The sequence below is a fragment of the Erithacus rubecula genome (assembly GCF_903797595.1).
Source record: "Erithacus rubecula genome assembly, chromosome: 1".
NCBI lineage: Eukaryota > Metazoa > Chordata > Aves > Passeriformes > Muscicapidae > Erithacus > Erithacus rubecula.
This window is the reverse complement of record NC_136658.1, coordinates 111,524,486-111,549,787: the sequence shown is the minus strand read 5'-3', so window position 1 is coordinate 111,549,787 and position 25,302 is coordinate 111,524,486. Positions and strand designations below refer to the sequence as shown.

The 25,302-nt window shown below is 45.0% G+C and overlaps 3 protein-coding genes across 6 annotated transcripts in view; 2 read left to right on the top strand and 1 right to left on the bottom strand.

Annotated features, from left to right (window-relative positions):
* The window catches only part of ITSN1 (intersectin 1), a 115,525-nt gene extending 106,498 nt beyond the window's left edge, over positions 1-9,027 (bottom strand). For all 3 annotated transcript variants that reach the window (XM_079312302.1, XM_079312303.1, XM_079312304.1), the window contains exon 1: positions 8,869-9,027. The gene's annotated coding sequence lies outside the window, so the exon portion shown is untranslated. The remainder of the gene's footprint in view (positions 1-8,868) is intronic.
* The window catches only part of IFNAR2 (interferon alpha and beta receptor subunit 2), an 844,054-nt gene that overhangs the window by 217,853 nt on the left and 600,899 nt on the right, over positions 1-25,302 (top strand). The window lies entirely within an intron of this gene.
* CRYZL1 (crystallin zeta like 1) lies at positions 9,831-25,295 on the top strand. Its single transcript, XM_079298249.1, has 13 exons — positions 9,831-9,925; positions 10,542-10,613; positions 11,380-11,457; positions 11,920-11,992; positions 12,362-12,406; positions 14,138-14,206; positions 15,836-15,969; positions 17,107-17,218; positions 20,377-20,475; positions 22,993-23,114; positions 23,337-23,510; positions 24,643-24,701; positions 25,098-25,295. Exons 2-13 carry the CDS (start codon positions 10,548-10,550, stop codon positions 25,195-25,197), a joined length of 1,131 nt encoding a protein of 376 aa, XP_079154375.1. The 5' UTR covers positions 9,831-9,925; positions 10,542-10,547; the 3' UTR covers positions 25,198-25,295.

Below are 25,302 nucleotides of genomic sequence, written 5' to 3'. Positions count from 1 at the left end.
TGAAAGGTCAGAGCTTCAGTTCTTCCCCTGCCTCAGAGCAAGTGGGGAGCCCAGCAAGGAAAAAGCAAACCTGCACATCTCTACTCTTCTCCTCCTCTTCCTCTCCTCCTTCCTCAGCAAGGACTCCAAAGTCTGTCATGAGAAACAGAGTGAGACCAGCTCAGATGCCACCAGCCCACCTGAGAAATTCTGAATTTTCCAATTGAAACCCCAAGAGTTGGCTGCAGTGTGACCAAGCACAGCAGGGGTTGCCCAGGGAGGTTTGGGGTCCCCATCTCTGCAGGTGTCACCTGCATGTGGCACTCAGAGCTGTGGGCTGGGGACAAGGCACAGCTGGGACTCCATGGGCTGGGAGGGCTTTTCCAGCCTCAGGATTTGGGGATTCTCTCCTGAGGCTGCAGAGTTCAGGGTGGCTCTTTCCATGGGAAAGCCTCTAGACCAGGATCACTCCAGGGAATCAGTTTTAGCAAAGCCTGGTAATTTTGGAACAATGCTGGAAAACAAAAGCATTTTGAGACATTCAGGGAATTCTGGTCTTTGCTCTTTGGAGATCAGATTTTAACTCAGTCCCTGCTTTGTAAAACTTTCCAGGGTTTCTGGTCCTTACAGGAATAACAGGGGAAGGAAAAACCTTCCCAAATGTCAAGTCCTGCCATTTCTTCTATTTTGTACCAAGCCCCCAGAGGAGATTCACAAAGCATCTCCCAACTGCAGAGGTTTTTGAACTCCTGTGCCAATGATCAAACTGCTGAGAAGTCACTTCTGTATTCCAGAATCATGGAATGGGTTGGGAGGGACCTTAAAGATCATCTGACAGGAGGAGAGGGAACAGCCTCAGGCTGGGCAGGGCAGGCTCAGGGTGACAGCAGCAGGAATTTCCCCTTGGAAAGGGAGCTCAGGGGTTGGAACTGCCCAGGGAGGTTTGCAGTGCCCATCCCTGCAGGTGGCACCTGGAGGTGGCACTGGGGTGACAAGGTGGGGACAGGGCACAGCTGGGACTGCCTGGGCTGGGAGGGATTTTCCAGCCCCAGGGATTTGGGGATTCTGTGCAATGCTGGTGTCTAAAGCCTCAGAGAACCCACATCACACTTTGCTGTGCAATGATTGTATTCAAATTAAAAGTGAGATTAACAGAAAACTTCACCAGATATCCTAAAATCATAGAGCCCCAGAATATCCTGAGCTGGAAGGGACCCCCAGGGATCACCCAGTCCCACCCTGCCCTGCCCAGACCCCCCAAAATCCCAGCCTGGGCATCCCTGGCAGCTCCTGGAGCTCTGGCAGCCTCAGGGCTGTGCCCACTCTCAGTGCCCAGCACCCTCTGGGGGAAGAACCTTGCCCTAAAACCCAACCTAACCCTGCCCTGGGCAGCCCCAGCTGCTCTCTGGCTGCTGAAGCTGCTCACCAGCAAGAACAGGAACAGGCAGCACAAGTTCATGGAGAGCTGGGGGACAGGAGAGGCACTCAGGGGTTTGGGTTTAAGTTCTACAACTCTTTGGGTTAAATATCCCCTGTAGTTAATACAGATCAAGTGATTTTTTTGAGCCATACAATAGCATTTGTCAGCAGCTCAGAGTAACCTTGAGAGCACTTGACTCTAAAGGATGCAGCTTTTTCCCTCCTCACAAAGCAAAATTGTTCTCCTGCATCATCTGCAGACAGCACGAGTCAGATTCAGATGCTGAGCTGAAAGAGCAGCACCAAACAATCCATGCCAGACAATCCTGCCAGACTGCAGCTGGAGAACTTCCTATCCCTGTGCCACAACAGCAGAGCTCTGGCATTTATGGGTCATCCTTAACTTCTGACTCTGCAGAAAGGATGACTAAACAAGCTAAAAAAAGCATGGAGCTGGTGAAGTGAAAATGCTGCACAAGCTCCAGCTCCATTCAGATTGCTCTGATAAGAGCTGTGATAAGGAGGCACATTCTGAGCTTGGATATCACCTCAGCTTCCTGGCAGCAGGTAGGGCAGGAAGCACCAAACAGGATCCATCTGGTTCAGTCCCCTGTCAGTTAAACATCTCCACAAGCCAAACATCCAACATGAAAATATTATTTTGAAATTAAATATGGAAACTAAATTTTTAGTCTTAAAAATTGAGCTTATAGAGAAATACTGTAATTTTCAACGTATATGTGAAGGAAATTTTGGGTTGAATTTGTCCCACCAAAGCCACCTGAAGGGCTCTGGGCCCACAGGAATCTCAAACCCTGATCCAAATAAAGCCAGGGATTCCTGAGCTGATCAGCAATGCCACACAGCATCACCACCCAAAAAATGAACTGCATTTGCCTTATTCCTCTGCCCATGTCATTATTATTTTACAACATTTTCTTGAAGCAACCTCATTTCTCAGCAGCAAATACCCACAAAAACCAGATTTTGGTCACAGTGCTTAAAATCCATGCATTATGTTAAACAGCAGGTTGCTGTTTGTTCTTTAATGAGCACAATATATTAGTGTGTGATATATTGGTGTGGTTTGAAACAGAATGAGAATAGAACAGCAGAACATGCAGAAGGTTCCAAGTTGGATAATGGCTGTTTCCAAACTTTGTCCTTAAACACTTCAAAAATCCACAATGTCCTGCCATGAATTTAAGTACAGATGACCTTATGTGAAAATATATTTTAACACTTTTATGCTTTGAACTCTTCCTCTGTATAGAAATTTTACAAACCAGAATAATTGAAAAATTATGTGTATATATAAAAAACACCTATAAAGAGCAGTTGGAAAAGAACAGGGGAAAGCCTTGTCTGCTTTTAAATTAAACACTTCCCTGAATACCTACAGTAGCTTCATGCCACATTCCTTTATTCCAACTAAAACATCTGCCCTCTTCTCTTTGATGTTTATTCTGTTGTTTGCTATTCAAGCCCACACTGAAGAATAGAGGAAAAAAATATTTTAAAGTATTTCAGATCTCTCTACAACCCAGTTGCAGTTCCAAAGTTTTTCCTGGTTGGGATTGGCCCTTACAATCAGCAACAGAACAAAACCCACAAAGATCAAAATACAAAGGGTAAGAGGGAGAGAACACCTGCCAGCCTCCAGATAATGCTGAAACTCAAGACCATTAAAATGGAGAAATACACATGCAGGACAAAAGAGAGAAAAAAGAACAGGTAAGAGCAGGGATGGCTGCAGGTGATGGCACAGAGCTGCCTCTAAAAAATCAAATTACACCAAATGTCCATGCAAAGCACCAACCCCAGCCCTGAGTATCACAGGAGCCTGTCTGTCTGTCTGAGAGCTCCAGAGAAATGAGTTCATCCAGCTGGGGCTCACATGTGACTCACAGGAAAATGGCAGGATTTCTGCTCAAGAAATGCAAGGATTACATCATCCCATTTGGTACATGACCAGATTACTGGCATTTTGTTACAAAACACAGCTCTCAAGTTGTCAGCTTTTATGATTCTCTGTAAGAATTAACTGCACTTCCCCAAAATAGCCTGAAGATTTATGAAGTTATTAGAACTTGCACTGGTAGCTGAGCTCCTGGTGCACCTCCTCACCAATAGCACAGGAATCCCCACAGTGCAAAACTTACTTAAAAACCATTAAATATTTGCAGTTCAGAGGCCAGCCCATAACCTGGTGCCTGGGAATCTGAAATTGCAATATAAATGAAAAAATATATTTTTACAGTTGGCCTAAAAGGCTTTATCCCCATAAAGACATGATGATTAACACAGTTCTGTGTTTCATTTGTGATTAACACAAAACTGACCGAACTGTAACTTCACTTTTCACTTGTGAACAATTAAGCTACAAGCAGCAAATTCTCAGGACACCAGCAGAGGTGTTAAACTGTTCCACAATATAAAAATTGGCATGGAGAGCTCTCCCAAACTCAGGCTGACCTTTGGAAGCTGCATGTGCAGCTGCCTTTCCCCAGGCTGCACACACACAGCTGAATTCCCTGCCCAGAGCCAAGGTTGGAGCTCCACAGTTCAGCTGGGAGGGCAAGGAACAAAAAGTCCGTGTGTGCTTGGCAGGAGGAGCAGCAGGCAGAGAACAAGAGAGGCCTCTTCTCCCTCCCCCCAGGATTGGTAAGGCAATTTTAGCAAACACACAACCAGACAGAATTTAAACATTGCTCTTACACCCTGCTTGGAAGGGCTCAAACAGAGAGACCTAAAGGTGCTGTCAGAAAAGTTCTTGTTTTCCCAAAGCTGTTCTGTCATGGGCACCCCCTGGGTGGTGGCAGGAGCCCAGAGGGAGCTTGGAAATCCTGCACTCACACCCCCAAGCAGGGATTCTAACCCAGGATGGGGTGGGAGGGACCTCAAATCCCACCCAGAGCCACCCCAGCCATGGCAGGGACACCTCCCACTGTCCCAGTGTCCAGCCTGGCCCTGGGCACTGCCAGGGATCCAGGGGCAGCCACAGCTGCTCTGGGCACCCAGTACCTCCCCATCTTCACAGCAAAATTGGGGAAAGAACATTTTCAGGCACAAAACACAAAACAGGTCTCAGTGCAGCCCTTCAGCCTCTTGTGAGGGGGCTGAAGAGTTGATTTTCCTGCAGGGTGATCTTTGCTCTGCCTGCATTTTCCTGGCCAGGGAGAGAACCCACTGAGGGTCTGCCTGTGCTTATTCATAGAGAAGTTTATCTCTTAGAAATCAAAGGATTTGCAGGTGTAGAATCCAGTGGTTAGAGTATTATGGGATAGGCTGGGAGAGCTGGGGGTGCTCACCTGGGCAGGAGGAGCTGCAGGGAGAGCTCAGAGCCCCTGGAGGGATCCAGGAGAGCTGGAGAGGGACTGGGGACAAGGGACAGGACACAGGGAATGGCTTCAGAGTAGGATTTGATGGGATTTTGGGAATCAGGAATTCCATCCCAGCCTTTCTGATATCTCACAGGAATATTTAAAATCAGTAAATATTTACAGCTCTGTCTGGAAGTACAGAATTCCATGAGCTCCAGAGGAGATTCATTCTGAGTCCTGCAGAGAGGTGCCAACCATCCCAGGTGGCTCCAGGGGAACCTCCCTTCAGGAATCAGAGGTTTCCATCTGGTGTTCTGTGTACTTTGAGAGTGCATTAATAAATATTTCCTACAAACTGTTCATTTCTATGGAGCACATGAACCTGAACCTTGAGATGATGCAGAGCTGAACCCCTGCCCAGCCATTTACAGCCAATTAGTCATGCCCAGGGTTAGATCCTCCAAAGGTATTGACAAAGAGAATTCCCTTGGAAATCTGAAGGATGAAAATATGAAGGAAAACCTGAACTTTTGAGACAACAGGTCTTCAGTGGAATTATTTGAATAGTGTCATTAAGGTTTGCTAACCTACATTACTAGTAGCAGTACATTCACCTGTAATTTGGAATATACCAGCAGGGCCTTGATTTTCCAGGATTGCCATCCCATAAAAGCTTACTCTTCCAAACTCATGGGATGGAGGGGTCAGCTCTCCCAGCTGTGGGCACACACAGCCATGAGGGACTGCAGGGAAAGGGGATGCAAACTGCTGCAGAAGGGAAACACACAGACTGGGGATTCACACACCAGTGATTATTTCATTATTCCAGACACACAACTTGTTGAAAGGCAGAGTTCACAGAGAAAAGATGTCACTTGGAAACCAATTAATTCAATTACCTTAAAAACAACATATGAAAAAGTAAAATATAATATCAAACACATGTAACTTGATATGAGAAAACCAAGCCATTGTTCTACTATGTCAGTTTTCTGTGTTTTGACTGATTGCAATGAAGGGAATGCTGTAAAAATGCATTTTTTGCATTAAAAATAGAATAACCTCTCTTCCTGGGAATACCCAAGGATACCTCTCTTCACTCTTTCCCACTTAGAATTATTTAATTTCTATTAAATAGAAATTTTCTATTCTGGTCAAGAAGCTGATCCTCTGGAGGGGACAGACAATGCCCTGCTTGCACAGGCAAGACCAGTTTCTAATTACTATCAGTAATTAGTGCTTTCCTGCAGCTAAAGCTGGAATTTCTGTCAGGAATGTGAACATTTCCAGCCCTGCCACACACAGAGCTCCAGAGAGAGATTCATTCCAGACAGGTGGATCCACAGACATCTCCATCAGTGCCCTCCCAACCCTCCCAGCTTTTGTTTGTTGTATGAGGACCTGGTAAACACTTAAAATATAAATATTATATAATTATAAACCCCAACACGTGCCTACAGTGACAATGACAACTGAAAATAACCAGTGCAATTGAATATATTCTTTTCAAATGACACAAAGTACACTTTTAACAGAGGGTATGCCACAGATCCCACAGAGGTTTTGGCAGCTCACAGTGAGGTTTCCTGTGCTCAAGTCATTCATCACCAGAGCTCAGCCTGGACCCCATTTCTGATTATTCACCACCCCCCCCAATTTCATGCTTGGCAAGTAAAAACAAAACCAAGTTGCTGTGGAGGGGGCATCCCAAGTTCAGCACTGTGTCCAGCACAACAGCCATGAGCACTCAAAGCTTTTTTTTTTTTTTTTTTTATTTCCTTTTTTTTTTTCTTTATTCTTCTGTTCCTCTTTTCCTTGGTGTTACCCTACTAAAAGTTAAAATTACAATCCCTGATTACAGTAAAAAGACACACCATAAAATCTAGCCAACATCATGATTTAGAACTATTTCACTGCTAGATTCACATTCTTTCCAGAATCCAAATCTATCCTAATTGCATGATTAGAGGCTTTAAGGAAAGGTCACCAAAAGCAGTGAGAGACAGGACAGGCACTGCAGGTCATGGCTCTGAGATTCCAATTCTTATTTAGATAAAATAAAGGACATAAAGGAAAATCATCAAGCAAAGGATCTTATGTGGAATGCAAGGCAGTGGGATATCAGAGAGGAGCAGAAAGAATGGAGTGTGGTTTGTGAGGCAGCAAGTGCAGGGCTCAGCCCACTCAGCTCCAGGGAAGCCTCAGACACTGGAGAAACTGTTCAGAAACTGGTCTGCAGGAAACATGACCCCTGTCAGCCTGCCAGAATCTGGGAGGGCACTCAGGGCTGAGCACTCAGCCTGCTGGGATTTACAGCCCTGGCTGCACAGCCTGAGCTCCCAGGGAACACAAAATGCAGCTGCTGTCTCTACCTGGCCTTGGGATGCAGTCAGGACACCTGCTCAGCATCCACAGGTGGGAATGGCACGCAGAGACAGGCAGGACTTCTCCTCCCACACCTCACACAGGGCTCTGGAGGTGCAGAGGGGAAATTTTAACAGAGAGAGGAGATTTTGGTATCAATTCACTGGTATAAACGATCACAGAAACATGGAATATCCTGAGCTGGAAGGGACCCACAGGGATCATCCAGTCCCAGCCCTGTCCCCTCAACAACCCCAGCCTGGGCATCCCTGGCAGCTCCTGGAGCTCTGGCAGCCTCAGGGATGTGCCCATTCCCTGGAGAAATGGGCAGTGCCCAGCACCCTCTGGGTGAGGGAAAAACTTTGTGCTAAAATCCAACCTAACCCTGCCCTGGCCCAGCTCCAGGGGCTAAGGAAGGTTCTGTGTGAGAACATCACCAGGACATATCCAGCAAGAAAAGTTACAGGTGACTACAACAAAAGGTAAAAGAAAGAAGGAAAGAGCCATCAACACCCAAAATACAGTTTGGTTTTGATTTAAAAAAATGCATCCATTCAGAACTTGACTCTATATTCAGTTAATATTCACAGTTATTGAATTAAATATCTATTGCCATATAAGCTCTAAACAAAAAGCACTTTGGAGCTGGGCAGTGGGAAGAGGTAGAGAAGGACAGAGTGTTTCCTGTTTTAATGAGGGTCATACTATCCCACCTGGAATGCTGGTTGGGTTACTAACAGGAATTATTCACTAAACAATACTCTCTGATGAACCATAGAAGTGTTTTCCCTCCACGTGACAAAGAAAGATGCAATTCATAGAAAATATTGTTTTCTACAAGCAAACCCCATATTTCACCCCAAATAAAACAGGAGCTGAACCAGAACAAAAGATATCCACAGGGAATATCATCCACAGCCGTGTCTGCCCATCGGAGGCACAGGCACACACAACCCTGTCCTTTTCCTGACAACATTCCCTCATTCCCCTGGTGCCCCAAGGCGAAAGGAACGGCACTGCCAAGGGATGGCGTTCTAGGGAATGGCATTCCTAACGGAGGGCACTCCTCAGGGACGGCATTCCCAATGGATGGTATTCCCAATGAATGGCATTCCCCAGGGGTGGCATTCCTAACGGAGGGCACTCCTCAGGGACTGCATTCCCAATGGATGGCATTCCCAATGGATGACATTCCCAATGAATGGCATTCCCCAGGGGTGGCATTCCTAACGGAGGGCACTCCTCAGGGACTGCATTCCCAATGGATGGCATTCCCAATGGATGGCATTCCCAATGAATGGCATTCCCAATGGATGGCATTCCCCAGGGGTGGCATTCCTAACGGAGGGCACTCCTCAGGGACTGCATTCCCAATGAATGGTATTCCCAGGGACTGCATTCTCAATGGATGGCATTCCTAGGGAATGGCATTCCCAATAAATGGGGTGGCATTCCCAGTGAATGGCATCCCCAAGGGATGGCTCTGCTCGTTCCCCTCGCTCAGGGCGCAGCGGGACCAAGGTGATTGAAGCTGCAGAATCCCCGCCACACGTTACGGGAACAGGAGCAGGAAAGGCAGCCGGCCCCAGCAAGGGGCGCAGCATCGCTCGCCGCCCGCCCCGGCTGCCGAAGGGGTGAGGAGGAGAAGCCGGGCCCTGGCACCGCGACACGCCCGGGCACCGTGAGGGGCTGAGGCGGCGCTGCTCCCCCGCCGGCCTGGGCTGAACCGCCGCCGCCGCTCGCAGCCCGCGCCCCCCGCTGCCCCCGTCCCGCCGGGCCGTACCTCATGTCTGTGCGGGCCCTACTCACAGCCCCGGCCGCGGCCGGGGGACCGAGGGGCCGGAGGGGCCGGAGCGGCGCCCGCAGCCGCCTCCGCCGGACGCGCCATCGCCGCCCTCGCCCCGTCTGAGGGGAGGGGGGAGGAGCCCCTCGCGGCCGCCGTACTGACGCGCGGCCGCGGCCCCCGTGTGACGGGCAGGGCGCGGAACCAATCAGAGCCCGGGAGAGCGGCAGGGCCACGCCCCCTCCGCCCAATCAGAGCTCTGACAGCCCCGCTCTGACCCGCGACCTCCACCCGCCCCCCCGTGATGGGCAGGGAGCTGCACCAATCAGAGACCGGAACAATGGCAGGACCCGCCTCCCCGGCCAATCACGGCTCTGCCGGGCTGAGGGGTCAGAGCTCGGGGAGCGGTGAGGCGCGGCCGCGCTCTCTCCTCGCCGCCAGCGGGAGACGCCTGTATTGTGCATTCGATGCTAATTCATCAGGTAATTTCAGGTGACATCTGTTCCCTCTCCCCGACGATGTCCCAGAGTTCTCCTTCCTCGCCTCATGAATGAGTGACATCCTCGCGGGCCAATCGCGCCTCGGCATTCACGATGAATGGCGGCCACACCCACCAATCGCGAGCGCTCACGCTGCTGCCGGAGGCTGTGATTGGTTGCAGGACGGGGGCGGTGCCTGAGGGAGAGGCGGAAGTGAAGGACTGTCATGGCAACCTCGGCCGCGTCGTGGTGCTCGGGAATCCCGCGGAGCCGGAGCCCCTGAGGGGATGCCCGGGACTGCTGGAACTCTCGGTGCGGGTCTGGTTCCCTCAGAGCCCCTGAGGGGCTGCTGGAACTCTCGGTGCGGGTCTGGTTCCCTCAGAGCCCCTGAGGGGAGCTGCAATAGAGCTCCCGTGATTTCCTTACCTCCCTGCTTTCCTTTTTCCTTGTTAACTCATTTTTACTCTTTGCTTATTTTTTTAGGTTTTTTTTTTCCTGTTCGTTGAGGACGGCACGGGCCGAGTCGGGAGAGGAGAGCAGAAAGCCAAGTGGTGATTTTTGGTGAAGGCACAGGAAAGGTTCACTGTATTCCTGCACAGGAATTCCCTGCATTCCCTGAACCGTGTGGGTAGGTGGCAGAGAACCCCTCTGCTGCACAGAGCACCCATCAGTAACTGCTGTGTCCTTCAGTGCCTTCCCTGCTGTACCTGCATCAGTAGCTGAGGGGATCCAGGAGAGCTGGAGAAGGACTGGGGACAAGGCAGGGAGGGACAGGACACAGGGAATGGCTTCAGAGTAGGATTAGATGGGATATTGGGCAGGAATTGTTCCTGGCACAGGGTGCCCAGAGCACCTGTGGCTGCCTCTGGATCCCTGGCAGTGCCCAGTTCCAGGCTGGACACTGGGGCTGGAGCAATGGGACAGTGGGAGGTGTCCCTGCCATGGCAGGGGTGGAATTAAATGGGATTTAAGGTCCATCCAACCCAAAACAGTCTAGGATTCTGTAATCCTCAATGCTGTGGATTTTCTCTGTTATGAGCAATTAAACCTGCAAACAATGGCTATGTTTCTTATAGACTGGTTTAATTTATTTTATTTTATTTTAATTTAATTTAATTTAATTTAGCAGGGCTTTAATGCCTTCTTTGCCCACAGACCCTGCAGATGTCACAGTTTGGTTGCTGTGTTTTTCAGGTCACTATGAAGGCTCTGTATGGTCAGCAGAATTCTCCTGGAGAGGAAATGACATTTGTGTTCCAGGAAAGAGTGAGTTCCCATCAGAACAGCTCTGTCCAGCAGGCAGGGGCAGAGGAGAGTTTGGCTGAGTGCCAGAGGGGGAACTGAGGCACAGAAATCTTGGGAAAGGAAGGTAGGGAAACACACAGGCAGGGAAAGGAAGGTAGGGGAGGTGCATTTTGTCATCAGGCAGCACTTGCCAAGAGCACTGCTGGATTTCTCTGCAGTTTTGGTGTTCAGACTTTACAAACAAGCTTTGCAGGCTTGAAAAATGAACCCTGGGTCCACATTTCCTGGCTGAATTTTCTGGTCACTGAAAAAGTAGAAATAGAACTTGAGGAGTTTATCAGGTTTAGGGTTGTTTCTTTGGTGTCATTTGGACTTCATTTTGGGTTTGAATGTTGACCTCAGTGGGTTTGTCAGGATTTGTGCCTCAGATAAAGGGGAAAGAAAATCACAACAGAAAAATAATGTCTGATGAGGTTTAGAAAGGTCTAGGGGTCAGTTTACAATAATAATATCATAATATAGTAACATAATAATAATAATGATGATAATGATAAGTAAGGTGACCAGTTTACAATAATAATATTATAATATAATGCTAATGCTAATAATAATAATAACAACAATAATAATATTGTGCTCAAAAAGTGTTGCAAACCCCTTTTCATTGAAAATACCTGCCTGCTCTCCCTACAAAACAATCTAAGAAGTGGAGCAGTGCTTTCAGGAGCTGGAGAAGCTCCTGTGGGCACATCCATTGTCTAACACAGCAACTGCCAATCTGTCCTAGGAGAACCTTCCTGCCACCTGTGACCATGAAGTGAAGGTGCAGGTCAGAGCCTGTGCTCTCAGCTGGGTGGACACAAAGGTATTTCTTGGTGCTGTAATCTGGGGCTGTCTTTGCTTTCCACAAGTTGAGGCTGTGGCTTTGCTGCTGGCACTGGGTACAGGACTGGGCTGGGGTTCTTGCACAGTTCTGAATAAAAAGCATCTGGAATTTGGTTCCTAATTTATGGAGACAGATCAGTTGTCAGCTGTGAGATCTCTTGCAGTAAATCCTTTTTATCTTCATCTGCACTCTAAATCCTAGGTTGGCTTGGCTGGTAATAACTCCCTGCTTTTGTTCTTTAATATGATTCTAAATTTAAATACAGAAATCAGTGCCATGGTTTAATATTGACTGAGGAATGTGTGCACTTTTATCCCTTAGATAACATTTTGGTAATGGCCCAACTTAGTGTGATAATGCAACACTGTAAGATGGTAATGAATATGTAAATATAAAATACAGAGCTTTAGCAAGAATGTTGTAAGCATTGTTTTCATTCAGCTCCTGTCAGAAATGAAACTGAAGAAGGAACTGGTGCCTGTTGGGCGAGAGATTTCAGGAGTTGTGCTGGAAGGTGAGTGAGTGTCAGTGCCCAGGGAGGGAGCAGGGATTCCAGTCAGAGCTAAGAACTCCTTTGGGTGGGGTCCTTTAGGAGCAGGAACTCTGCTTCCCTGATTGCTGTGCCAGTGCTGTTATCCCTGAGCTGGAGTGTCCAGCTGGGTGCTCCTGCATGGAGCTCCTTGTGGGTGAGGTGCCAAAGTAAATTTAGGGAATTCAGCATTTGGCTTGGCATGTGTGCAATCAATAGAATTATGTTTTGTTCACTAGAAATGTCTAGTTTTGAGAGCTGGGGATAAGCAGTGCTTCCAAATGCACATCCCATTCCTGCTATAAATATTTATCTTCTTCCTTTCTTTCCTCCTTTTCTCCTCTCCTTGGTGAGTTGGAAGCAAGGTGACCTTTTTCCAGCCAGATGATGAAGTGGTGGGTAAGTTAATGCCTCTTTGCCTCAACTGACACCAACAGTCATCTTTTGATAATGAATGTCTGAGGTTAGAATAATTGGTAGAGCTAAATTGACCATGCATTTTCAAAATTAAACTGCTGCCACATGCATAAACTTATATAAATGGGAATTCTGTTCAGAGAATATTCCCTTAGGATTTGAAATATGATGTTGTACTAACCAGAACATTGTGACTGATGCCTTAGGAGACAGGAGTTACTTCTTAGGGCCATTCTATCCCACATGTTTATATTTTGTGTGCTGAATGAAAGGATTAGAGGATGAAGTTCTGCCAGTGGGGCAGGGTGGAGAGTGGGGGAGGATGAGTGTTTGGACATTGTGGTCCTTCTTGCATTATTCCCTCACTGCACATTGCTCCTGGATATTCCCTGGATAAACCCTGCACACAGCTCCAGGTGTGCACAAGCACATTTTTAATGGGAACTCTGCAAGAGTTCATCCATTTGGATGTTGGAACCTTGGAAACTAAAAATTTTAGGCTTCCTGCACTAACAAGCACTGAGCCCCAAGAAAACACTACTTCTGACCTGAGAAGGTTTCCAAAATTAAATTACAGAACTGGGATTGTGGGTGTGTAATTTGAATAGAAGTGTGTAATATCACATGGTGAAAAAATATAGATTTTAAGGTTTTAAAATATAATAATAAGTAGGAAGCAGAATGGAGGTTTTAGGGCAGATGTTTGTCTTTTTTTTCACCTTCTTCTTCATAGGTCTAAGTGATCTTGTTTAATTAAATTAAAAAATCTGAATTGCAGTCTATAGGTGGTTGGTTATTGGGTTAAAAGTAAAAATCATTTAAGTGACTTTTCTTAATTGGACAATTTATCCTTAAAAGACTTTGTAGAGAGAAAAAGATAGAGCTCCATTTTAGCTTGTTAGCTTAAGGTACTGTAGAACTCATGGTTTGTGAGAATGTAATATAAATAAAAATTAATAAACATCTGAGTCCAAACAAGAAACACTGTCTCACACATTTAATCCTCATCCTAACAAATAAAAATATAAAATGCAGTTACTGGACACAGCAGCCAAATTTGCAAGGCAAAGCCCTTTGGTGTAAATGGAGTGGGGGAGAGGGAGGAAAAGAAGGGTTTTCCCTGGGATGGAGGGAACATTAATTCAGGAGATGGAGCAGGTGAACCCCCTATTCAGGGGAGTTCTGTAGCCTGGTAAAAATGCAAAAAGCTCAGTTATAACCAGCATGGAGGGATTTTTCTACTACTCTGCTTTTGCTTTCTCTGCCTTCCCTGGGTAGTTTGTTTTTCCTGCACTTCATTTTTCCTATTCCTGCTTTTTAACACTTGCACATTCCTGTGTGTTCATCCTCAGCCTCTCCCTGTGCCTCTGTTGCTGCCCTGCAAAGCACAAGGTCAGGAATTGGGATGGAGAGGAGAGGGGCTGTGGGGTGGCTGCTCTGTGCCTCAGATTCCTCTGTGATCTGGAGGGGAATGGGAGCACTCAGAGTGTGGGATGAGCTCAGACAAAAATGACACCTGCCAGTACCAAGCAGCATTTCTTCCTCAATCCCAAAATGTAGAAGCACCTCTGGAACTGCCTCATGCCCACCCCAGGCTGGGACCTGTCCTAAACCTGCCAAGTGGGGACTGAACCCAGAGCAAGCAGGACCAGGGAATTCCTTGGGAGAATGCTTGTGTGAAATTCAAGGTCTGTGTTCTTTTTTCTTGTTCAGGAATTTTGCCCCTGGATTCTGAGGAGTCTGGTGTCTGTGAAGTTATCCTGGTTCACGAGCATTATTTGGGTTTGTAGATTATACATTTTGCTAATGATTATTTTTACTGTATCTGTAGACTTTGTTTTAGCTTTTCTAAAAGGGAGCCCATTACCTAGGAGCTCTGGGCACACTCCTTCCATTCCAACATTACAAAATTCTGTAATTTTGTAATTAAGCTGCCCCAAGTCACAGAAGTTTGACCACTCAGGGCTCTCAGAGGCTTTTTCTTTGCTGTCACCATTTCACAGTTCATGATGGCCTAAACCACACAAGCTGATCTGGTTTTTTTTCCTTTTCCTATTTTTCCCTTCTAACTTCCCATTTTGTTGCTCCATTGTTGTTACACTTTTTCCTAACCTGTAAAAAAATTTAGTGAGGAGAAATTTGCTTTTTTCTTCCCTTTGGCTCAGTCCAGCTGTATCACTTGACTATCAGACAGGGTGAAACAAACAGACTGGAATTAGAGAGAGGAGTTTTCAGGGATGAGGGTCAGGGAAACATTGTTTTCAATTTTTGTGAGCTTCCAGTTTTCCCTTTCTGGGCATAGATTGCTTTGATGAGTAGGATACTAAATGTGGGAGTCCCTGCCCTTCTTCCAACAGTTTGTTGCCTTGAGTAAGAAATTTACTCACTCAGAATTTCTCTTTTCAAAGAAACTGTGGCTGCCCCTGGATCCCTGGTTGGACATTGGGGCTGGAGCAATGGGACAGTGGGAGGTGTCCCCATAGCAGGGGTGGCACTGGGTGGGAATTGAGGCCCTTCCAACCCAAACCATCCTGGGATTCTAAAAACCTAAATTTGGGTTGTGTCATTTCTGTGACTGCCCATGAATTCCAGCTGTGTAGTTATGAGGTGGCTCCCTTCAACTTGGTTATAGCAAAATTGCATCCCTAATTAAAATATAGCAAAATATCCTGTCCATGGCTTCTTAATATGAGAGGGAAACAGGAGTCAGTGATGTCCTGTTGGCAGGGGGAGCCTGTCTGACTTGCTGTGACAGGTTTTGCTAACTAAGCCCCTGCTGGAACCCTGGAAACTCAGAGTTCTGAACTCTCTGTGCTGCCAGGCACTGACCCCAGAACTCTGCATTGCACCTGAGGCTGTGGGGAAGCTCCCAAAATGGGATGGTAGAACTGGGACTGTGGGTGTGCAGCTGGAATAGAAGTGTGTGATATCACAGGGTGGAAAATTTAGAATTTAAGGTTATAGTAATAAAGAGAAAGCAAGATGGAGGTTTTAGGGCAGAGGTTTTGTCTTTCTTCTTCACCTTCTTCTTCATGGGTTTGGGTGATATTTTGTGACTGGGTAGAAAATCTGCATTGCGGGTCACAGGTGGTTGGTTATTGGGTTAAAAATAAAAATAATTTTGGTGGCATTTCTTAACTGGACCATTTAGCCTTAAAAGATCTTGTAGAGAGGGAGAGATACAGCTCCATTTTTAGCTTTTTAGCTAGAAGTGCTATAAAACTCACTGTAATATAAATAATAATTAATAAACATCTCAGTCCAAACACGAAATTCCATCTCCTGTGCATTCAATCCCGACACTAGCCAGACAAAAAAGATGATGAAAAAGCAATAACCCCCAGGGATTTTCCTGGATTTTGACCATCTCCTCTGTGTTTGTCTGTGTGTTTGTGTGTGTCTGTGCCCCAGTTCAGAAGCCAGACAAGGTGTGCTGGGTGGAGGCTGCAGGGACGCTGCGGGACGGGCTCCGTGCATACACAGCCCTGCACTACCTGGCCCAGGTGTGCCCTGGCAGCAGTGTCCTGGTCCTGGATGGAGCAAGTGTGAGTAACTCTGGCAAATGGCACAGATTCTCTCTGCACAGATCAGCCCTGCATTCCCCACACCCCCTGCCTTCCTCACAGCTGGCAGTGCTTTCATTTCCTGGGTTTGCAGGAAGGTCTTGGATCCCACAAACTTGGGGGTTTTGAGCTTTCTGTGCTGTCTGGCACTGAGCTCCCAAATTTGAGTGATGGAGTTAAAATCAGGGGTGTGTAGTTAAATAGAAGTGTGTGATTTCACATGGGGAAGGGTTTGGAATTTGAGGTTTTTATAATGCAGTAATAGGCATGGGACAAGATGGAAGATTTTGGGTGGTGTCTCAGTGCTCATCTTCTTCCTCAGGATTTCAGGAGTAGTTTCTGGTTGGACAGTTAATGCTGCACTGCAGGTCACAGGAGTTTGATTATTGGGTCAAAAGTATAAATAATATAGGTGTTAGTTCTCTATTGGACTGTTTAGCTTTAAGAGACCCTGGATTCAGCTCCATTTTGCTCCCTTTTAGCTGGTTTTCCCATGTGAGGTCCTGACCAGGAATACTGTCCTGTCTGCAGTGTGGGGGTGCAGAGAGGGAGGGTGTTCTGGTGTCCTACAGTGACACAATTTTGCCCTGAGTCCTCAGGGGTAACTGCAGGAAAATGCCTCATTTTTAATCCTCTCCCACCTCTGCTTTTTTACCTTTTCTTGAATAGAAACAATTTGATTTGCATCCCTGCAGTTCTTAGTGCAGATGAAGATGTGGGTCTCCCTCAGCCAAGGTTCTGTGATGTAAACTTGACTGAGGATTTTTCCTTGGAGCTTTTTTCCTTCAGGCTCCAAGTTCCAACTGCAGTGAAGGTGGCTGTGGTAATTAAAGTAGAATCTGAGCTATTTTGTTAAAGACAAGAACCAGTTACTGACCAAAAGTTCCCTCAGAGCTTCCCAGTCACTGAGGAGTTGTTTTGCCCTCATTTAGGACAGAAGCAGGTCTGTGAATATTCAATTCTTGGTTCAGCTGTGGGGTTTTTTTTGCAGGAGTAAGTTCATTTTTGGGCACTCTCCTGAGTGGCCTTTGCAATATAATTGTTCTTAAACAACATCAAGTTGTTGGTGTAAAGGAATGAATGAATAAATGAATCAATGATTCTCTTTTCCCCTCTCAGCCCTTTGGTACCATTGCCATTCAGCTGGCTCAGCACAGGGGGGCCAAAGTCATCTCCACTGCCCACAGCCTGGAGGACAAGCAGTACCTGGAGAGGCTCAGACCTGCTGGGGGTGAGTTTCATCCTTCAGTGCTAAAGCTTGGCCTAAAGAATGCCTCAAAATTATTTTCTTCTGTCAGGTCTAGAGTCTTACTTCTGTAGAAATGAAATGCAAATTGATAAACAGTCTAATGAAATAGTTTTTAGGTTTGTTCTGTACTCCACAGGTATTTCATTTCTGGTTTAGGTGTACTTAATGGCATCTTTATTCTCCATTTCAGTTGTAATGACTGGCAGTGCTTTCCAGTAATGCTGAGTGCTGGTTTTTGGCTAAGTGCTCAGGAAATCCTCCCATTTGATGAGGTGGTTGCTGTGGAAGGAGAGATTGCTGACTCACCAGTGCCCCAGTGTGTGCCAGAGCTCACACACTCCCAGCCAGCCCTCAGCAGCCTCAGGGTGCTCCTGGCAGTGTTTGATCAAGTGTCAGGTACTGCCAGAGCTGCAGCTGGCCATGCACAGCCTCTGCATTCTGCTTTCTAAGGGAGCTTGGCCTCACACACAACATTTGCATTATTCCCTCACTTCTCTTTGGTACTTCAAGTTTGGCTTGTTTTATTTTTCCCTCTGAAAATACCATGAGTAAAAATATTCTGTGTAGGAGCTACTGGCATTTTTTTTCTGATCAAAATTCCCATGGTGTTTTGTGGAGGAAAGTGGAATATTCCTTTATTCAGACAGTTTTAAAATAAAGGATGGATTGTCAAGTCTGGCTGGATTGCAGCAAAAGGTTCAAACTGGTTCCTGCTACTTCCTCCTGCAAATACCAGTGCTGCAGTGTAATGCCCAGGTTTCTTTTTCAGAGGATGATTTTTTTGGCACTCACTGAAGTTCCAGAACAGTAAAATACCTTTGGGGAGACACATCTGTGGGTTCCAGCTGCACCCACCAAAGCACCCCAGGGCTGGGGGAAACCACTCAGGAGCACCTGATTTCTCTGCAGTTTCATAGTAACACTTTGGTTTTTGCAATTTGACCCAAAACCCCTATTTTTTCCTAATTTCAGCAGCCTTTTTTACTCTCATATTTATATATTTTACTGCACTAGCAGTCCAGAACTGGAAGATTTTTGGGAATGCTTTATGCAGAGCCTTGTTGCACCAGCTGTTCCAAAGAAGAAATCCTGAAGATCTAAAACTTCCCTTTGTAACATTTTAAGGGTATATTTTGCTAATTATATGAAACACTCAAGAGCTAGGAAAGGATTTGGCAATTTTATTCTCACAGTCCTGAGTTACTTTTCCCAGCATTTTTCAGTTCTTTGAATGTTAATGTCAGATGGATCCTAAGTAACCCAAGCTCTGAGTGGCTTCTTGTGCCTGTGGGTGGAGAATTTTCAGTTTTGTGCTTGTTCAGTGGGTTTTTGGTTAGTTTTTGGCAGTGTTCAGTGTTTGTGTTATCATTGTTGAGCATACCAAGCTGCTTCCTGGAATGGCTGAGGGGGAAAAATGATAACTGCAACTTTATTTCAGATAAAGTAATATAACCTGGGTACAGCATTAAAGGGAGAAACAGTTTGAGTGCAAAAGCAAAAAGCTTTTACAATTGTTCAGACTTTCTGATTTGTTTGTTAATTAATGTGATTCCAATGCCTGAAGTAGAAGTTCCTGGTCTATGAAACCAGAATTATTTTCAAAAAATGAAATTATTTGCAAAAATAATACCATGTCAAATTGCCCTGATAAGGAAAACTTCTCACTTCTTGACTGATGAAAACTTTTAAGAAGAAAAGGATATTATGGAGGTTTATTATGGGGAATGTGGCTATCATTAATAATTAATTATTACATCATCTTTGGTAAATTTTGACTTGTGTTCTCTCCACTGAAATCATTTGACTTCAGTGAAAAAAAAAAAGAGGGAATGACTTAGGATTTGCATCCTATGATTTGACTGGGGATTTGAAGGGACAAAAAGAGCCAAACCCAAGGCATTTATTGATGATTTGTTACTATTGGTTCATGTTTGTTAATACTGATGATTTGTTAACATCCTCAATGACCAGCTCCTTGCATTTCTCCTTCCCTCCCTCCTTCCTGCCCTGCTGGGATCCCTGCAGGAGCCCGACAGCCTTTGGTGGGTAAGTGCAGATCACAGCTCAGACCAGGAGCTTCCAAATTTGCTTCATGTTCCTTCAGTTCTCATTTTGCTGTGAACTCTTTGACCTGTTTCATTTCTAAATGTTTCTTCTGCTTCATAATAATGAAACAAAATCTGTAGCTGCTCCTTCTCTGCCCCTGTGTTATTGTTATAATGTTAAAAATGGGTTTTATCTGAAGGAGAGCAGGGTTGGATGGGATTTTGGGAATTAGGAATTGTTCCCTGGCAGGGTGGGCAGGCCCTGGCACAGGGTGCAAATGTAAATCCCTTCATGTAAACATTTAATTCAAGCCCCAGAGAGCCAGGATTGGACAAGAATAGCAAAGAATTAAGAGAAGAATCTCTAATCTTAGAGTGCCACATTTTATCCTTTTGGACCAACAAACTCTGGAGCTGAACTTCTGCATTCAGACTTTTTGGAGTTGATTTTGCACTGTGTTGAAAATGAAAAAACAAAACAAAATAAAACCAGGCTTTTTGTAAATATTAAAATCATTTAAAATGAATGCTATATGTATAACATTGGAAAACTTTGCTGTATGAATATAGTTTCTTTTAGTTCTGCTGTTAACAAAACTTAGAAATAGTAGTGTGATAAATATATATTTTTCTGAGACTATAACGTGGTAATGTAGAAAAGCTTTTGTTCACGTAACTAACTCAGAAAATAGTAAAAAAACCAAATCTTCACATTCTTAGATTATTGGTGACAGACACCAGAAACCCTGGGAAGAAATTTTTTAGCTTCCAATATCAGGGAGTACCAACAAGATAGAGCCACAAGGAGATTTAAAAAAATTTACAGATTGGGGGGGAATGATTTTGAATAGTGCATGAATATCTATGAATATGCAACAGGTTGATGCATTTAAAGAAGTGTTTTCTGAGTTAGGGTCAAGATCCCTTTGCTCTATTGTCTGTGTCTCCTATTTGTTTTTCCTATTAAACCTTTTAATATTTCCCAAGGAAGTGAAGCTCGTTTTTCACAGTGCTGTTGTGGCTCTGAGCTGTCAGTTTTGAGCATCTCAGCTCCATGCTCTTGCTCTGAAGCCATTCCTGGTGTCCTGTTGGCAGCCAGGGTGATCGATGTGTCCCACGGGAAGATCGACGTGGCCGAGAGCTGCCTGGAGGAGACGGCGGGGCTGGGCGTGGACATCGTGCTGGATGCTGGAGGTGCCTGGGACCCTGCAGCTTTGGGGGATCCAGCTGTTCCTGCTGCTTTGGGGGATCCAGCTGTTCCTGCTGCTGTGGGGGATACAGCTGTTCCTGCAGCTTTGGGGGATCCAGCTGTTCCTGCTGCTGTGGGGGATCCAGCTGTTCCTGCTGCCCTGGGGGATCCAGCTGTTCCTGCAGCTTTGGGGGATCCAGCTGTTCCTGCTGCTGTGGGGGATACAGCTGTTCCTGCTGCCCTGGGGGATCCAGCTGTTCCTGCTGCTGTGGGGGATACAGCTGTTCCTGCTGCTGTGGGGGATCCAGCTGTTCCTGCTGCTTTGGGGGATCCAGCTGTTCCTGCTGCCCTGGGGGATCCAGCTGTTCCTGCTGCTGTGGGGGATCCAGCTGTTCCTGCTGCTTTGGGGGATCCAGCTGTTCCTGCAGCTTTGGGGGATCCAGCTGTTCCTGCTGCCCTGGGGGTTCTATCTGTTCCTGCTGCTGTGGGGGATCCAGCTGTTCCTGCAGCTTTGGGGGATCCAGCTGTTCCTGCTGCTTTGGGGGTTCTATCTGTTCCAGCTGCTGTGGGGGATCCAGCTGTTCCTGCAGCTTTGGGGGATCCAGCTGTTCCTGCTGCTGTGGGGGATCCAGCTGTTCCTGCAGCTTTGGGGGATCCAGCTGTTCCTGCTGCTGTGGGGGATCCAGCTGTTCCTGCTGCCCTGGGGATTCTATCTGTTCCTGCTGCTTTGGGGGATCCAGCTGTTCCTGCTGCCCTGGGGATCCAGCTGTTCCTGCTGCCCTGGGGGTTCTATCTGTTCCTGCTGCTTTGGGGGATCCAGCTGTTCCTGCTGCTTTGGGGGTTCCAGCTGTTTCTGCTGCTTTGGGGGTTCTATCTGTTCCTGCTGTTTTGGGGGATCCAGCTGTTTCTGCTGCTTTGGGGGTTCCAGCTGTTTCTGCTGCTTTGGGGGTTCTATCTGTTCCTGCTGTTTTGGGGGATCCAGCTGTTTCTGCTGCTTTGGGGGATCCAGCTGTTTCTGCTGCTTTGGGGGTTCTATCTGTTCCTGCTCCCTTGGGGTTTCCATCTGTCCCTGCTCCTTTGGAATTCCATCTGTTCCTCTCCCTTGGGAGTTCCAGCTGTTCCTCTCCCTTTGGAATTCCAGCTGTTCCTCTCCCTTGGGAGTTCCAGCTGTTCCTCTCCCTTGGGAATCCCAGCTGTTCCTCTCCCTTGGGAGTTCCAGCTGTTCCTCTCCCTTTGGATTTCCAGCTGTTCCTCTCCCTTGGGAGTTCCAGCTGTTCCTCTCCCTTGGGAATTCCAGCTGTTCCTCTCCCTTGGGAATTCCAGCTGTTCCTCTCCCTTTGGAATTCCAGCTGTTCCTCTCCCTTGGGAATTCCAGCTCCTCCTGCACCCACTGCTGCAAGCAGCTCCTCATCAGCTGCTGAACGTGGCTGAAATATTTCTCTGTTTGAAACTGAACATTTAAAAAATGATTAATTAATTTAACGAGCAGAGTTGTGACATGGTTGTTTATGCTGCCTTGTTTGAATACAGAAATTAACCCTAATTAACAGCACTGTCAACCTCTGCTGGAAACCAACTCTAATAGGTGAAAGCTCAGAAGTTACTATTCAGAGGAAATGAAATATTATTACATATTATTATGCAAAATATTATTTATTTATTACTATTGTTATATATTTTATATATATATATCATACTGCTAATATATATTTATACATAGAAGTATATTATTATTATACTCTATATATAATATTGTATTGTATTGCATTATATTATATTATATTATATTATATTATATTATATTATATTATATTATATTATATTATATTATATTATATTATATTATATTATATTATATTATATTATATTATATTATATTATATTATATTATATTACATTACATTACATTATATTTACTACTATATATAATATATATTATATATAGTATTACTATACTATATATAAGAGTATATTATGTACTATATAAATATATAAGCATATATAAATATATAATAATATCTAGATATATGATTCATATATTGAAATTATACATGATTTTATATTATGCATATTATAAATACTGTAATATACTATATTTTAAAGTTGTTATATATGGTGTTTTATGCATTATGCTATATATACTATATGTTTTACCTATTTCATGTATTTTGTATCATATATATAAGTATATATACAAGTATATATATAAATTATATGTATTTTATATATATACTATATTATGTATAATATAGACTATTATGTTATATATTGTATAATATAGGCTATATTGCAGTCTATATTATTACTATATAGTATTAAAAATATAAACAAAATTTTACTCTGAATAGTAACTTCAGAGCTATTACAAAATATTATTCTGAATACAGTATATAAAACAAGGTATAAATAAAATAATAAAATCCCACTTTTAGCTGAAACAACTGAAGAACTTAGAATTCCACCGCCATGTGAAATTTCCCAGATTTTCTCCTGAGCTCAGAGGAATTTCTTCTCCTCCCCAGTGAGGTTATTCAGTGCTGAGGATGAACCAGCTCCCAAATCTCAGCTGCTGCCTCACAAGCAGGACATCATCACTCTGCTGGGGGTAGGGGGACACTGGATCACCACGGAAAAGAACCTGCAGGTACACATCCTGTGGCAGGGGGTAGTTTATCCCACAGAAAATACAGATACAAACACAAAAACCTCTTGTTTCAACCTGTCAGCATGACAAATTTCCTCTCTTTTAAGAGTAGGCAAGGGGTGGTTTTTCTTTGGTTTAACCATCTCTGTAAAATAACCATTGAAGCTTGATTTTTGTATGGGAAAATGTAACTCAATAACATTTTTCTTCCATTTGCTTCAGCTGGATCCTCCAGACAGCCATTCCTTGTTCCTTAAGGGAGCCACAGTGTCCTTCCTGAATGATGAGGTCTGGAACTTGTCCAATGTGCAGCAGGGGAAGTATCTTGATATCCTTTGGTGCTCCTGTGCAATTCTCACAGCTGGGAAATCCCACTGGGAGATTCTCCTCTGCTCAGTGCTGCAACCCAGCTGAAAGGAGCTAAAGTTGAAGAGACACTCAGGTTTTAAGGTATTTTCTACATTCCTTTTAAATACATCAGGGAATTCCAGACTGGTTTGGTGGGAAGGACCTCAGAGCCCACCCAGTGCCACCCCTGCCATGGCAGGGACACTTTCCACTGTCCCAGGCTGCTCCAGCCCCATCCTGTCTGGCCTTGAAAATGTCTCTTCATTCATTAAAAGTAGTGCTGCAAAGCACCCATTCTCCAATTAATTGAAGATTTGATTCCATATGTTTTTATTTTATTCAAGTGACATTCTGAAATTTTTCTTTGGTTCTTGTGCATTTGGGTACTAGATGCATCACCCCTAATCTTAATGCACTCATGTTCACTGCAAAAGTGGAAGTGTTTTGGCTTCCTAATTTTTCCTTTGTTTGCAATGTACAGAAATATTGTGTACATAAAATGTACTGGTTTGTTTTGTACCTAAAATTTATGTGGGGTGAAAAGGAGAAGGAATGTCCTGGGCAGGACATTTTCAGCTCTGCAAGGTTTGGGTGCTTTTGGCTTTAGGGACTTGTGTGTCTTGTGAAGTTCTGGAGCATCTGGCATTACTGTCATCTAAAGAAATCACAAATTGATCATTTTTTACAAGAACTTGAGCTTCAAATATCAGCCCTTAAAATGAAGAGTGAATGTTATTGAGTTTCATTCCAAGGCTGAATACAGCCCCAGTAACTCACAGACCCCTCAGTGTGCTCCAAGAATTCCAGCCTCTGCTGGGTTCCCAACTTCATTTTGGCTTTTTATCAGGTGCTTGTATGAACATTCACAACAGCTACCTGGTCCCAAAATCTCTTCATTCTGCACAAAAACTGCCATTGATTAATGATTGATTGATGTTGTGCTAGTGCAGGCTGCACTTGTATTTCATATTGAAATAATAACTGAAATGTTCCATATTTCATTTCTGCATCCTATTTCAGGTTTTGGTATAGAAACAAGTGCAAAAATCTGATCTAAATCCTGGAATTGAGGTTCATTTTCATTTTGCCTTGATCTTGCTGAGTTTGTATCAATACAGGGCTGTGACCAGCAAATGTGATTGTAAAGAGATTTCTCTCCAGCTCTATTGCTCCTTAACAGTCCTCTTGGATACCCATCCTGGAAGATATCATGGAAAAATTATCAAATAGCATTTTCAGGTGAGAGAGGTGGAGTTTTTGGTGGGTTTTTTTTAATTCATCATTAGAAGCAAAAAACTCTTGCCAGCACTGACACTCCTGAGCAGAGCTTCAGGAGATGGGAGGACTCCCATAATAAGGTGGGAATGGAATTTCCCTTCCTTACAGCAGGATAACAACTGATGTGGAGCAGAACCCTCCTCACCACCCTCTTTTTTCCCCCTGCAAGAAGAATATTTTCATTCACTTGTGGCTCCTGTTTGCTTTGAGGCTTTTCCCATCTGTGCACTGGGGCAAAGTCATGAAGCTGTTCCTGTGTTTGTGAAGGGAGGTTGACACAGTGAAAGTAAAATCTGTCCTGGGATATTTTTCTTGGTCTGAGTTTGCTCACCAGCACTTTTTACTGTTTCATTTTAGGCCTCAGCTGGATGAACCTATCCCATTGTACGAAGCCAAAGTTTCTATGGAAATAGTTCAGAAGAATCAAGCAAGAAAGAGACAAGTCATCCAGTTCTGACACACAACTTCTGATTTCTCAGCCTGGGGAAGATAAAGAGATGTATTTGTGGAGTAAATCAGCGTGCACTTGCAGGCAGTAAACAGAATTCAAACATTCTTTGTA